Source organism: Hyaena hyaena, unplaced genomic scaffold, assembly GCF_003009895.1.
Source record: "Hyaena hyaena isolate Hyena2069 unplaced genomic scaffold, ASM300989v1 scaffold_2141, whole genome shotgun sequence".
In the NCBI taxonomy this organism is placed as follows: Eukaryota; Metazoa; Chordata; class Mammalia; order Carnivora; family Hyaenidae; genus Hyaena; species Hyaena hyaena.
This window is the reverse complement of record NW_024082777.1, coordinates 49,821-62,816: the sequence shown is the minus strand read 5'-3', so window position 1 is coordinate 62,816 and position 12,996 is coordinate 49,821. Positions and strand designations below refer to the sequence as shown.

General features: G+C 51.9%; 1 protein-coding gene across 1 annotated transcript; it reads right to left on the bottom strand.

Annotated features, from left to right (window-relative positions):
• Positions 1-3,590: 3,590 nt before the first annotated feature.
• PAX1 (paired box 1) lies at positions 3,591-12,293 on the bottom strand. The gene is given in 5 exon segments (XM_039225422.1): positions 3,591-3,682; positions 8,519-8,741; positions 9,273-9,415; positions 10,963-11,592; positions 12,041-12,293. Coding segments are annotated over 5 exon segments (1,341 nt in total).
• Between the last annotated feature and the right edge of the window lie 703 nt (positions 12,294-12,996).

The window sequence follows — 12,996 nt, the reverse complement described above, 5'->3', positions numbered from 1 at the left end:
TGCGTTTTCGTTTCCTGGAAGGATTCATAAAAGACTGGGGGCACCTGGGTGGCTCAGTAGGTTAAGCATCCAACTTTGGCTTAGGTCATGATCTCATGGTTCATGGGTTCAAGCCCCACATTGAACTCCACACTGTCAGAATCTCCACTTGAGATTCTCTCTCTCTCTCTCTCTGCCTTTCCCCCACCCGTGCTTTCTCTCAAAAATAAATAAACTTTAAAACTTAAAAAAAAAAGACTGTAACACTGTTCACCTTTAAGGACAGAGATGAGGATAGGAAGAAACTTACACTTTTCATTTCAGTGCTTCTGTACTGCTAGAATTTTCTAACAATGTACATATATTACTTTTGTTCTTTCAAAAAAAAAAACCCGAAGGGTTATTTGAGTGATTATGTCTTTTCTCTTTGTTTCCTTCTTAATGCTTCTCTGTATAAAAAAGGAACATTATTCTTAATTTAAAAAAAAAACGGTGCGAGAAGAAAGAAAAATTGTGCTTGGGGAGTGATTGTTTCTTAAATTCTTGTGCCTGACATGATACTACATAATTTTTTCCTAAGTCTCCTGCACCTCCACAGATCCATAGGCACAGAAACCAAAATTGTTATATTCCAATGGGACCCTCTGGAAAAAAAAAAAAAAAAGTTTAAATGCTGGGTCCCCCATCAGTCATTAAAATGACTCTCCTATCCTCTATTAACAGCAAAATCATCTCCAGGGAGATTAAGCAATACCAGTGCTAGTCTTCCTCCAGGCCAAGTCACTGTGGGTGTCACTGCACTGGATGGTGCATTTCAGAGATGAGAATATGGAAGCTGAGAGGTCACAGGCCTCCTTTGGTTACACTGCAGTGAAGCACGGATTTAACCCAAGCTCACTGGGACTTCCCATGGCCTGAGATGTCAAGAGAGAAGGGATGTCCCTGCATATCCCACATCCAATGCTTAAGCCTGCAGGCACTCACCCCACAGCCAAGGAACTCTGAAAGGCCCACCTCCAGCCACGAGATATGGAGAACCACTGGGGACAGATTTGGAAAGTGCCAAATGCAGGTGGTATTTATGACATAGGTATCTTCCATCTTTCTTGAGTCGCTTTCCCCAGCTTTTTCATCCTTAACTCTGATCAGCACAAACACAGAATGGAAAGTGTCTGGGAAATGGGAATGATGGCAATTTGGAGACAGGCTAGGTACATAGGATAGTGTTTCTTCAGAGATGTATTCTTCCTGGGAAAGCCCATCTTCCTCTTCCGGGCAGGAAACATGGACTCATGACAACTGCGAATGTGTAAAGCTCATCTAAGTACATGAAAACTCACAGAGAGGTCTAGTGATTTGAAAACATGCTTCTTTTTCTTACTTTATTCCTATTATCATTTCATGCAGCTTCTCTGCAGGAAATGCTGGCACAGAAGGATGAGGACCCCAGTCTCAAAGTTCAAGCCCCAATCCTGGCCCTCTGATGAGATGGTGTCGCCTAGTTTTTGTCCCCAAGACTTGCAATTTATAGCTCGCTGTATGGTCCAGAGAAAAGAAACCAAATAGCTAGTCCTCAGTCATCCTACCTATAAAATGGATTTTTTTAAAAGACAAGACCCCTTGAAAACATGGGAACAGATGTTTGTTTCTCCATGAAAAATAGCAGATATTCTTTTGTGATTAATACCTTCAACGGGTACAATTGCAACAAGAAGCAATAAAAACCATCTCTTCACTTGCCCCCTGTTAATCCAAACAGGCAGATCCACTTACAAGCAAAACCTTCAATTCAAAAATCTCTTCCATTCATTTTAGAAAGCCAAACACGGAAAGGAATAACAAAACAATTAGCCAGAGACCCCTGTGTAGTTAGAAAACCCTAGATTGTTCAGCAGCCTGGGATAATTTTCTTTCCCTTTCAAAATGTTAGAAATGTTCTGGAAAAGTCCCCATTGGTGCTCACTGTCTTTTGCCCACTTTACTCCTCTCAGAATTAGCTTCCTTTTAGCATGATCTCTGCATAGTGCCTCTGTGCCTGGAGCTCTCTGGGACAAATCCTTGAAAAATCTCCTCCTTCACCTTCTCTACCCCCTGCCCAACCCAGGCTGTGAGTGCTAATGAACAAACGAGTAAAATAACTCCATCTTCATAGTGTTCGTGCTGGAAACTGAGCGGCGGGAGTAGGTGAGCTGGACCTACACAGCACTGCAGACTGGACACAGACTTGCTCACCCTTTACAACGCATTCTTCAGATGCTCTCCTTTATTCAAAGGCAGCCACGTTGTACAGGTGATGCCACACTCTTACCAATAACATTTTTAGAATGACAACAATTGCAGTTTTGCGTCCAGGGTCCCGCCACCAGTGCGCCTGAACTTGGAAGCAGTTAACAGCTCTTGCATCCAGCTCTACAAGACATTTTCTGGATTTTCTGACCCTCATCCCCTTGCAAACCAGAAGCCAGATTGCACCTTTGTACCAGGAAGCAGTTGGTGGTTTAAATTAACAAATGTGCTGACCCCTGAAAACCAGAAACAGTGCTGGTGCTGATGCGTTTACATTGTGTCAGATTCCCTCCCATCAGGTGTGGAGGGGCAGGAAGGGGGCAACTCCAGGGCATGGAGTTTTCCAACTAGAGAAAATACCAATGGCCCCAGTGCCCCCTACTCCTACCCCAATCTTCTTTGGGGACACATCATCTCGGGGGAAAGCGAAGAGAAGCTCAGTCAGTAGGTGCAGAGAAAATACAGATTATCAGACAATATCCTGGGGGGAAAGAGGGGACAGGACAGTTCGTCCGAGTTTTGTTTGGGTTCATTAATATTAAAATATAAAATAAAGGCTATGGCCTCTCTGTCCATAGGGTTCTGGACCCTTTCCTTTGGGCTGGGGGACTCCAAGAGGTGGAGACTAAAAAGTCCCAGCTGCCCAAGAGGGATGGTCAAGGAGCCCAATCTGGGGCTCTCCCCGGAAGGGGTGTGGGTCAGGTACACAGGAGGAATGAAAAGAAACGGAGTCATTGTAAAAGAGTCTAAAAGACAAAGGGGAGAGGAGCACAGCAAAGAGGGCACCGTGGCGCAGAAAAGGGAGGAGAAAGGGAAGCAGGGAAAACGGAGGGGAGAAAAAGAGAACAAAAGGGAGGCCGGGAAACAAGTGGAAGGAAAAGAAGACTAGGTGGGATGGAAAGGGGAAACCGAGACCGAAGGGACGGGAGGGAGAGAGGAGAAGGAAGAGGGAGGAGGGAAGGGAAGAGAGAGGGAGGCAGGGCGCCTAACAACCCTGGGAGAGGTATGAAAGGACACTTGAGGCTGGCCTAGCGAGGGAGGCCACGTAGGCGCAAGGATCGGGACGAGGGTGCCACAGTCTAAAGCCAAAGTTCAGAAAAGCCTAAAACCCCTGGCCGGTAAAAGAAATGTGGCCGCCGGGCCGGTGGGCAGAGCGAGCTCTCGGGGCCAACGAGCCCCCGCCGTGCCGACCCCGGGCACCTCCTCTGCGTGTCCAGGGTCCTGCGCGCGCTGCGGGGACTGCAAGGCCGAGCCGCGCGCCCCGGTCCTCCCGCCGCTCCGCTACTTGCTCCGGGCTCGGGGTCGGGCTCCGGGAAGCGCTGCCCCTAGGAGGTCGAGGCCGGGATGGGCAGTCCGTGTAAGCCACTGAGGCCGTCCGGGGCCTTGCCGCCGGGGCTGTGCGGCTTCCGATCGGCCACTGCGGGAGGAAGCACAGGGGCGTCGGGTCACTGGGTGGCGCCGCGCAGAGCTGAACACAAGGAGGCCCGGGACCTCCGCAAATGCGGTGACAGCGTGAGAATCCGAGGTTGACACCTTAAGGGTTTGTAATAAGGAAGCAGCGACGCGCACTCTTCCAGGGCCCCACGCGCCCGCTGGCGCCCACCATTCCAGGTCCCCTTAAGAGAGCCACTCTGGAGCACAAATTTGGCCGTTTTGCAAACGCTCCCTGACCGCGGCCCGGGTGCACTTGCCTTTGCCTCACACCCTGTCCGTAAAGGAGACGACCCGCGCGGGTCTGCCCTGCCGACCCGTGCACCCAGGGGCGAGGGAAGGTTCTCAGATGCAAGACGCGCGCGACCCTCCTCCAATGGCCACCGTAACCCCGGCAGCGTGCGCAAACCCGAGGGTCCTCCCAGCGCGTCGGGTCCGCTGTCCCTCCAGCGACCCGGGGCGCTAGCGGCGAGCAAGGGCAACCTAGCGGAAAGCGGGTCACCAAAGCAGCCCCTGGTGGATGGCCCGCGGGCGCCGAGATCGCTACCACACAGGAGGCGGCCGTCTCCGTTCTGCCCCCGCGGCCTGGGGATCCAGCTGCGATCCCCACTGCGGGCACCGCACGCCCCGGGGCCTCCGGGCCTGCGGATTAGGTGACAGTGGATTTGCCGGATCAGACTGCATTCTGCGTGTTGCTCTGTTATTTAGGGTTTTGGGAAGGGGCCCAAGCTCTGCCTCGGGAAACCGGCAAAGTGACGGCACGATTGCGCAACCACTGTTTTTCCTTTCCCAGCCTCCGGCCTTTCAGCTATTCCTGCTGGAGGCACAAATTGTTTATACCTAAAGGCGCCCATTTTCAGCTTTTTTTCCCCCCACCCTCCTTTCAGTGCTTTTTTTAAAGGGGTAGCTCGAAGCGCGTCAGTTTGGGACAAGGGAGAACTCCGGCTTGTTTTCCGCTGCAGCTGCCGGCCGCACCCTGGTCCCAGGCGCCGCTTGCTGTGGCTGCGCAGAGCTGGGCCGGATACCCCTTTTGGAGGGACGGGGACACACACACACACACACACACACGCACACACACGCGCGCGCACATCTGGTTTCACAGAGGTTTTGAAGGGATCTAAAGACCTTTCCAGGACACAGTGATCACTCTGCTCTCCCCGACTCTCCGCTCTTTCCTAAACACAGTTGTGTCCGCTCAGGCTGTGAGGATTATAGACCCTTGCTTTCCACCTGTGCGCTCCCTTCAAGGTGAGGACCTGTTTAGAACACATCAGAGGAGGCGGAGGTTTCTCAGCTCTGGGCCAGTTGCCTTTGACACAAGCAAGAAAATGAACTGGTTTAAAAAAAAAACAAAAAAACAAAAAAAAAAACCACCCAGGAGCCCAGAGATAGATTCCACCTCACTTTGGAGGGGGGGGGGGCAACTCCTCCAGCTGCTGCCTTTTTAGTTCTGTCCACACCAGACCCTCCCCACAAGACCTTTCCTTCCCCCTTTGCCCACCCACAGGGCCCTGGCGACGTGAGAGACTAAGTGGCTAAAGTCTCAGAGGCTTGAGCAGCCTTAGGCGCCCTGCAGGTTCATTTAATCTTAGGGGACAGGAATGGGGACAAGCGTTTTCAAAATACTGGGACTCTGGTTGCAGAGCCACTGGGACCATGGCTTGGGACACAGGCAGGATCTGGTAAGGGGTTTCCAGGCCAGGTCAAAGGAAACCAGGCTGGCGGCTGCTGGTCTCTCCCGCAAACACCTGCATCCCAGTGCAGCTTTCTGGCAAAGTTCGCTTTCAGGATCGATCCTTCAGGTACTACTGCCAAGCAGAGATAACTGGAACAAAGCTTCGAGTTATGTTTGACAAATACAAACAACATATTTTTTTGGAGAAAAGCAGTCTTATAGATTTGATATTCAAAACCTTAGTCTTTCCAAAGACACTATGGGAGGTATTTTAGAACCATGCGATTTTGATGGTTCTGGAAAACACACTGTAAATTGTAAATACCAATCATTTTGAGTAAACCTCTGGTGGCCCCTGCCACTTGTCTGGAGGCAGGGAAGGTATGTGTGGAGATCGTTGTGTCCTGGCTCTGACAAGAAAGTGGAGCTGTGGAGATTCCCAGAATATTAGGTCCCCTCCAAATGTAGAGGAGGTGGAACGTCCCCATTCTCTCAGGCCCCAAGAATTAAAGTTTCCTTTCACAGATGGAAAATGTAAACCATAATTTCTTGTCTACATAAGAGGGAGTCCAGCTTCACTACCCTTCACCAAGATAAAATTAATATGTTGCAATGCGTAATTTGACATTTGATTTGGTAACAGTTAATGTGCATTTGCACCTGATTGGAGAATGCATTGAAACATATGTATGTGTAGATAGATAGGTAGATACAGTATTGTGTGTGTTGTGCGTGTATGATCAAAAATATTTGCTTTTTACTGAGCATTCTTGATATTCAATTGCTTACAGTACAGAAATTGTTGTTACTGAAAAAAATTCCTACCATTCTTCAAAACTGAACAGTAATTAATGATAGTAACTTGTCTTATAGGATAAGTTTCTTTGAAGATAATTTAAGTAATGATTAGAGAAATTAAAGGCAGTGATTCTTATTACTTTGTAATTTTTCAAAGATCGGTGGGGGTTGGAGGAGAGAGGGGAAAGGGAAGGTCTTTGAAGTCAACTTTTCTGCCAGTGAGAAAAAGGGTAAAACTCCATGACCCAAGTAGGCATGTAATTCTCATTATTTTTATGTTCCTGTTCAAACACTAACACTTGCAATGCCAGCTTGAGAAATCATTTTCGATGATAGGCCTGATTTATTCAATGATCCTTTACCTAGATCTCTAAAGAACTATGGGGGTCAGGAAATTAAGGTATTAATAACTAAGGTAGCTAATTATTGCTGTGGATTTTGAAAATGGGTGGGGTATTTCATAATAAGAAGGAAATTACTGGCAAAAAGGGATGTGAATACCAGTACCACTCAAAGGCTCTGTATTTCTAAAAGAAAAGTACCTTGAAAAGAAAATCAGCCACCAACGAATCCCTCCACCCATCAGCTAGAATTAGTTTAGAATTCTGAACTGTACGTTTTACCTTTGGATTGTTACCTACACATCATAATTTGTTTCTAATGTAGAGTTTTAAATGTCTCAGGACAAAATAGCTCCGTTAGCAAACCAAGGCATTATTCTGGAGATAATGAGTCCTTTTTCTGAAGTCTTCCTTCTCCCTGAGATCAGCCCAGGGAAAATCATTTAAATTTGTGGATATACTTTCCTAATTCAAATGAACTTGCTTAGTTAAATGATTTGGGTAATGAAGAAAATTCTGTTTCTATTCCTAATTTAGCAGATAACCTCCAGTTGCTGAGAAAACAGGAAGATTCAAGACCAAGAACAAGACGCTGAGCAAAGCAATCACCATGAGACCCCCCCACCCCCATCTGCCCTTACATGTAAAGCTTAAAGGGATTCTAATTCTCAGTTTCTGCAATTTATACCCCAAGATGTTTGTGCTCTAAAAAAAAAGTGGAAACAGCAATTTTTTTCCTCCACTTGACTGTTACTGATGGCATATTAATCTTTTCTCTCTCAGTTCATGCTGTTGATCTCACTGAAACTATGTGGAAATAAAGCTTTTTGCCTGCATGTCACAAAGAAGGACTTCTGCCTTGGCAGATGTGTGGCAGATCAGATGGTAAAGATCCCTTTGTAATCTGGAAGATCCCTCTGCCTCACACAGCCCTCCAAGTCTGTGCTCAGTCAAGAGAACTCTTTCCTTTTCTAGGGTTGTAGAGTTATAGATTTCTAGTGCTGAGAACCTAAATGCTGTAAGGTGTGAAATTAGCATATCCAGCCCTTCATTTGCCAATAAGGAAAGGAGTCTCAAGAGCAGGTGAGCTTTTCCCAAGTTATAGGAAAAAACAACACCCAGAAGACAGTGTAAGAAGATACCCCTCACTGTTGGCCTTCAATTAAATACCTCAAATCTGTTAGGGGACTTCTCAGAGTGGATTTATGGACAGAGAGGAGAAAGGAGAATTTCCAGCTGCATTTTCCACCAAAAGAAGGATGCTAGATCACACAGAATTCAAGAGTCTAGACTTGGGGATACAAGACTGAAATGTTCTCTCCATTCCCAAAGCATGTGTTTAAGGAAATGAATCAGAGAAACCAAAAGAGAGAGAGAGAGAGACCAGGGGAAGGAAGGGAGGGCAGAAGGGAGGAAAGAAGGAAAAAGAAAAGAAAAGAAAAGAAAAGAAAAGAAAAGAAAAGAAAAGAAAAGAAAAGAAAAGAAAAGAAAAGAAAAGAAAAGAAAAGAAATAGGAGGTGCCTGGAAGAATCCAGCTGTAGTCCACCACAGGAGGCAAAGCTCTGCAAGCCACACAAAAATGAGCCTGAAGGTGCTTCTGGACCCTTCTACAGATGGAAAATTTGAGAAACAGAAAGAAACAATAGCTTGGTCAAGGGCACAAAACCAGGTTGGAACCTAGGAGTCCTGTTTGCCAGCTGACCCTCTTCTGTTTCTCTCCCTACAATTCAGGAAGGAGAGTCCTGAGGCCTCTCAAACTCTGCCTGCCTTTTCACCGACAGGGCACACACCTGTTAGAAATTAATCTGCTCCAAGAAGCTACACATTTAGTAAAGATTTATGCCTGGGACCCCACTCCAGCTCTTCTCTCTCGCTCGCTCGCTCTTGCTCTCGCTCTCCCTCCCCCCAACTTCTCTCCATCCCTCTCACCAAGACCCAGCCCACACTCCTACACCCTTCCTAACTCTAGGGGCATTCATCAGACCCTCTCCCCTGCGTCGCCCCTCACCTTCCCGGCTGGGATGCTTGAAGGTCATCGCTGCCGCCAGCTCCCCGCCGTGCACGGTGACGCCGGCCCCGGGAGGCGCCAGCGGGGGGCCCTGCGCTGGCGGCCAAGGCGGGCCCGGGGCGAGGTAGCCACCGGCCGGTGCGCTGTACACGCCTTGCTGGTTGGAGGCCGGGTAGGCACAGGCCGGGAGGAAGCCGCCTACCGCAGAGAGGCCAGACGCCGACTGTGAGGATCGAGAGGGACAGACCATCAGCAGCAGGCAGTCCCGCCGTCTGCTCCCGCAGGCGCAATTACCGAGCTAGGCGCAATTACCCGAGCTAGGACATCCTCATTTCCCCCACCTATCGCCTCAGTTATCCTCACGCTAAGCCTGGCCTCTAATTTTCTAACGAAGGACTCTGGCAAAGTGATGTCCCCGTAAATTGTTATAAATAATAGTAAGAGATTAGAGGGTCACAGATTTCACCAAGCAGGATTTAGAAGGGAGTCCTCTACCATCTGTGTTCTGGGTTCCAGCTTTTTTTAAATAAAAGTATCTTGGCAAGAAGCAAGGCAATCTCCTGGAAAGTCAGCCTCTCCAAACTAGTGCGCTTGAGAAAAGGAGAGAAATCTGTGGCTCAGACTCTCGCTCGTCCGGCAGCCAGACAGATCGACACGTTCCCCGGCCTGGGGGAGTTTTCTCTTCTCTTTCTGCCCCCACCACCAACCCTCCCGCTCCCCCAGAAGACTCCTTTTTCCCCTGTCGCTCCGCTACCTGAGTGTATTTAATGTCTGTGTCCAAGGCAGGTTTCTCGAGACCATTCACTGCGGGGGTGGCGGGGAAGGCCGTGCGGTTCACGCCAGCCCAATCTTCCATCTTGGGGGAGTAGGCGGCACCTTCGCTCCCAGCCAGGGCCCCTGCGGGGACACAGGATGGATTAGAAGGGGCATTCCAACCTGCGCTGGGCACACGCGTGGCCCTCGGGCCCAGACGTTTCCACACAAGCCTGCAAGCATTCGGCCGACGGTCCTCCGGAACACCTGAGATACTCAAAAGCTCAGAAAGTGATTGGAAGCGGAGGGGCGGCCAAGCACCAAGTTTCGCTTCCACTCCTAGCAAGGCAGAGGGCAGAAAGGCCCGCTCTGCGCTCCTCCCAGACTTCGACCCGCTTCCCACAAAATGGGAAGTCTCTGCCGGGGAGCTCGCCCTCAATGGCGAGGGCTGGGCTTGCTCGGCTGAGGCGCCTTTCCTCTGTCCAGAGATGGCAGCCGGAGTGGTCCAAGTTCACATCCACAGCGGGTTTGTGACAAATATATAGGGTTCTTCTGTCTCAACAAGCATCTAGAAGGAGACGCAGGACTGCCTCCGGAGACTTACCAAAACACAGCGACCCGTGTGCTTTCAGGCGCATGTCTGCTCCTCGAGCACGTTGTGTGCACGGGGGACCAAGAGAAGACTCCAGATCTGAGCGCGAGCCTGATGAGGTCACCTCCCAACCAAATGCCCACTGATCCCACCAAGGGGAGTTTTGGCTCCAGCAGGTGGCCCAGGCTGGGTTTGAATTGGGGAGAAACAATTGTGCTCGACCTCGGAGGACATCCTAAGGCATCTAGGGCTAAGCATTCAGTTTCCTTCCAGCCGTCCCTCCTCTCTCTTGAGATGAGATGAGCTTTGCTTTTTACCCCCCTCCTGAGTCTGCTCACCTAAGAGCATGCCTTTCCCTGGTCTGCTGTTGGGAGAAGAGGACAGTGTGAAGAGACAAGTCTTCCTGAGCCCCAACCAAGGCTGCCCTAAACCTCCCTCCCCCCTCTACTCCCTCCCACTCCTGCTGAGAAAGAGGAACAACACTTTGCTAGGTTATAATTGCAGGCAAAGGGCAAATTCTTGTGACTTTACCCCCCAGGATGGCTGCAGCCCTGGGGCTCCTATAAATGAGATCCTCCTAGCTCCAGGAGCTGCAGAGCCACTGGGCCAGCTGGAGATCTAGGCCACTTGACAAGACCGACCAGACAGCCCCTCTTTGGCTTTTACTTAAAAGAGCCTTTGGGCCTGAGAGAAACAGAACCCTCTAGGGTATGATGAGGGAACCCAAAAGATCGGGATCATAAGAAAGGGTCGCAGAATTGACTCTGCGGTTTGTTTGGCTTAGATCTGGTGATAGGAGTTTGCATACTTTTTGCAAGAATGAAAAAGCGCAGTTTCAGGCCTCTGAATTTGTGGTCGGCGATTGCTCTTCCATTTGGGAAATATTTTCCATATTTGTCATAAAAAGTTCAAGATGTCCGAAGACTCCCACAGAAGGCGCAAGACCCTCAGTCTCCCTGGCCAGCCCTGAACCCTCCCTTGAGCCATAACCAGTCGGAAGAGGATGGCAAGTGTGACCCTTCACCCGCATGTCCGCCTTCCCCCCCATCTCCCAATTCTGCCCCTTCCGGGAACGAAACGGAGGGTCGCGGAGACTGACCTGTTTGCTCCATAAACGTCCGGATGCCCAGGATATTGCTGACCGAGTGCGCCGAGGGCCAGGAACGGGGAATGCTGACGTGGCCTGCGGTGCCCGGGACCCCGTGGTGGCTGCCCATCTTGGCTCCCGTGGGCGACACAGGGCTGGGATAAGGGTACTGATAGATGTGGTTGTAGGGCAGAGCCGGCTGCGGCGGCGGCTGCTTGCTCGCCTCGTAAGGCCCGGGCTGAGCCAGACTGCCAATCTTATTGCGCAGGATTCGACTGATGGAGCTCACAGAAGGCACGTTGTACTTGTCTCAGACGCCGTCGGCCAGCAGCCGGTCTCGGATCTCCCACGCAAAGATACCAGGGTCGCCCTGCTTGTAGTCCCGGATGTGCTTGACCACGTTGGGGGTAGTGACACGGGGTTTGCTGCCCCCGATGGCCCCGGGCAGGATGGAGCCTGTCTCGTTGTAGCGCGCCAGGATCTTGCTCACGCAGCCGTGGGATACGCGAAGCTGCCGGCTGATGTCACAGGGTCGGATGCCCAGCTGCGCCAGCTCCACGATGCGCAAGCGGATGGCGTTGGGCAGGGGGCGGCCGTTGACGAACACGCCGCCCAGCTGGTTCACCTCACCGTACGTCTGCTCTGCGGACGCGCCGGACGACAGTAAACAGGGGGGAGAGAAAACACCGGCGGGTTAGCCAAGAAGGGTGGCCACACCAGGAAAGGGGCCGCACCAGGCGCGTCTCCCAAAGTGACCCGCGGGCGGATCTTCAGAATATGCGAGCAAACGGACTGCGTCCGGGCTCTGGGAGTGGGCACCCGCGTAGGGACAGCGGTGGGGGACGCCGCGCGCTTCAGCCCTGCGAGCCCTTTCTCGCCTTTGACGCGTCTAATCGGAACATCCCTTCCAGTGACACGCCAAACTCCTCCACCCCCAACCCCCGAGGGTTGGGGGCGTGAGAAGAACGCGACTCCTCCGGGACCCGAGACCTGCTCTCCCAGGGGGTGCAGCTGAGAGGGAAGGGAGGCGCCGGGACGCAACCCGCTTCATCTGCCCGCCCGCGCGCCCTGCCTGCCGCCCGCCCCTTACCCATAGCGCGCGGGCCAGCCAGCTGCCTGGCGCCGAGGCGGCCGGGGCTGGGCCCGGCGCAGTCCAGGAGAGCTCGGGCGCCGCCGCCGCGGGAGAGGCATAGAGGGAGGGCGCGCGCGAGTCGAGAGCCGCAGCGGCCGGGCCGCGGGCTGGAAACGCGCCGTGCGCCGCCGCCGAGCGCGCAGCCGCCCTCCCCCGGGCGCTCCCAGGACACTCTCCACGCCCGCGACCCCAGGCCTAGAGTGAACTTCATCCGATTAGGAGAAATTCGTCTGACCGGGAGGCTGCGGCGTGCGGGGATCAATTTGACGTGTCCTCCACGTCAATCTCGGCAGTCACGCAGGAGACGCGCGAGTTGGCAGCTCATTGGTTCCCGTCACTGCACCCCAGCGCCCCCCTCCCGGGCCTGAAACTCTACCCCCTCCTCCTATCCTCCTCCCCCCTCGGCCCTCCTCCGAAACCCATCCCTTCTACACACACACGTCCTAACCCCAGCCGGGCCTGAGACCTTCCAGGGTCTCCGCTCCGCTCGAAGCCCCTTACGCTTCCGGTTTTGAGAATGATGGGGGTGGTCATTTCAAGTTGATGACTATTCATTAGTGCTAGTATTACCACTAGTACTAGTTTGGGGTTTCGTTTTATTATCACTTCCACTAACATTACCGCTACGATAGCAGAGGATAAAAGTCGATCCGAGCAAGGTCGTTAGTGTATGGCTGCCTCTACCGCCTCTCTCCCCAGTTAGGGGCCTGGAGAGAGTGGTGCCCATGCCCCAGCTCCAGGCATGGGTGTGTCGTGGCGAATGTTCAGCCTGGTGCAGGGTGCTTGCTGGGGGGCCTAGAGCCCAAGGCGATTTGCGCCTGAGCAGACTCCTGCGTGTCGCATTTCTAGACAACACCCCAAACCTGACCACAGGAAAGCTTTACAATATTTCATTGCCACCCGCTCCATTGGGA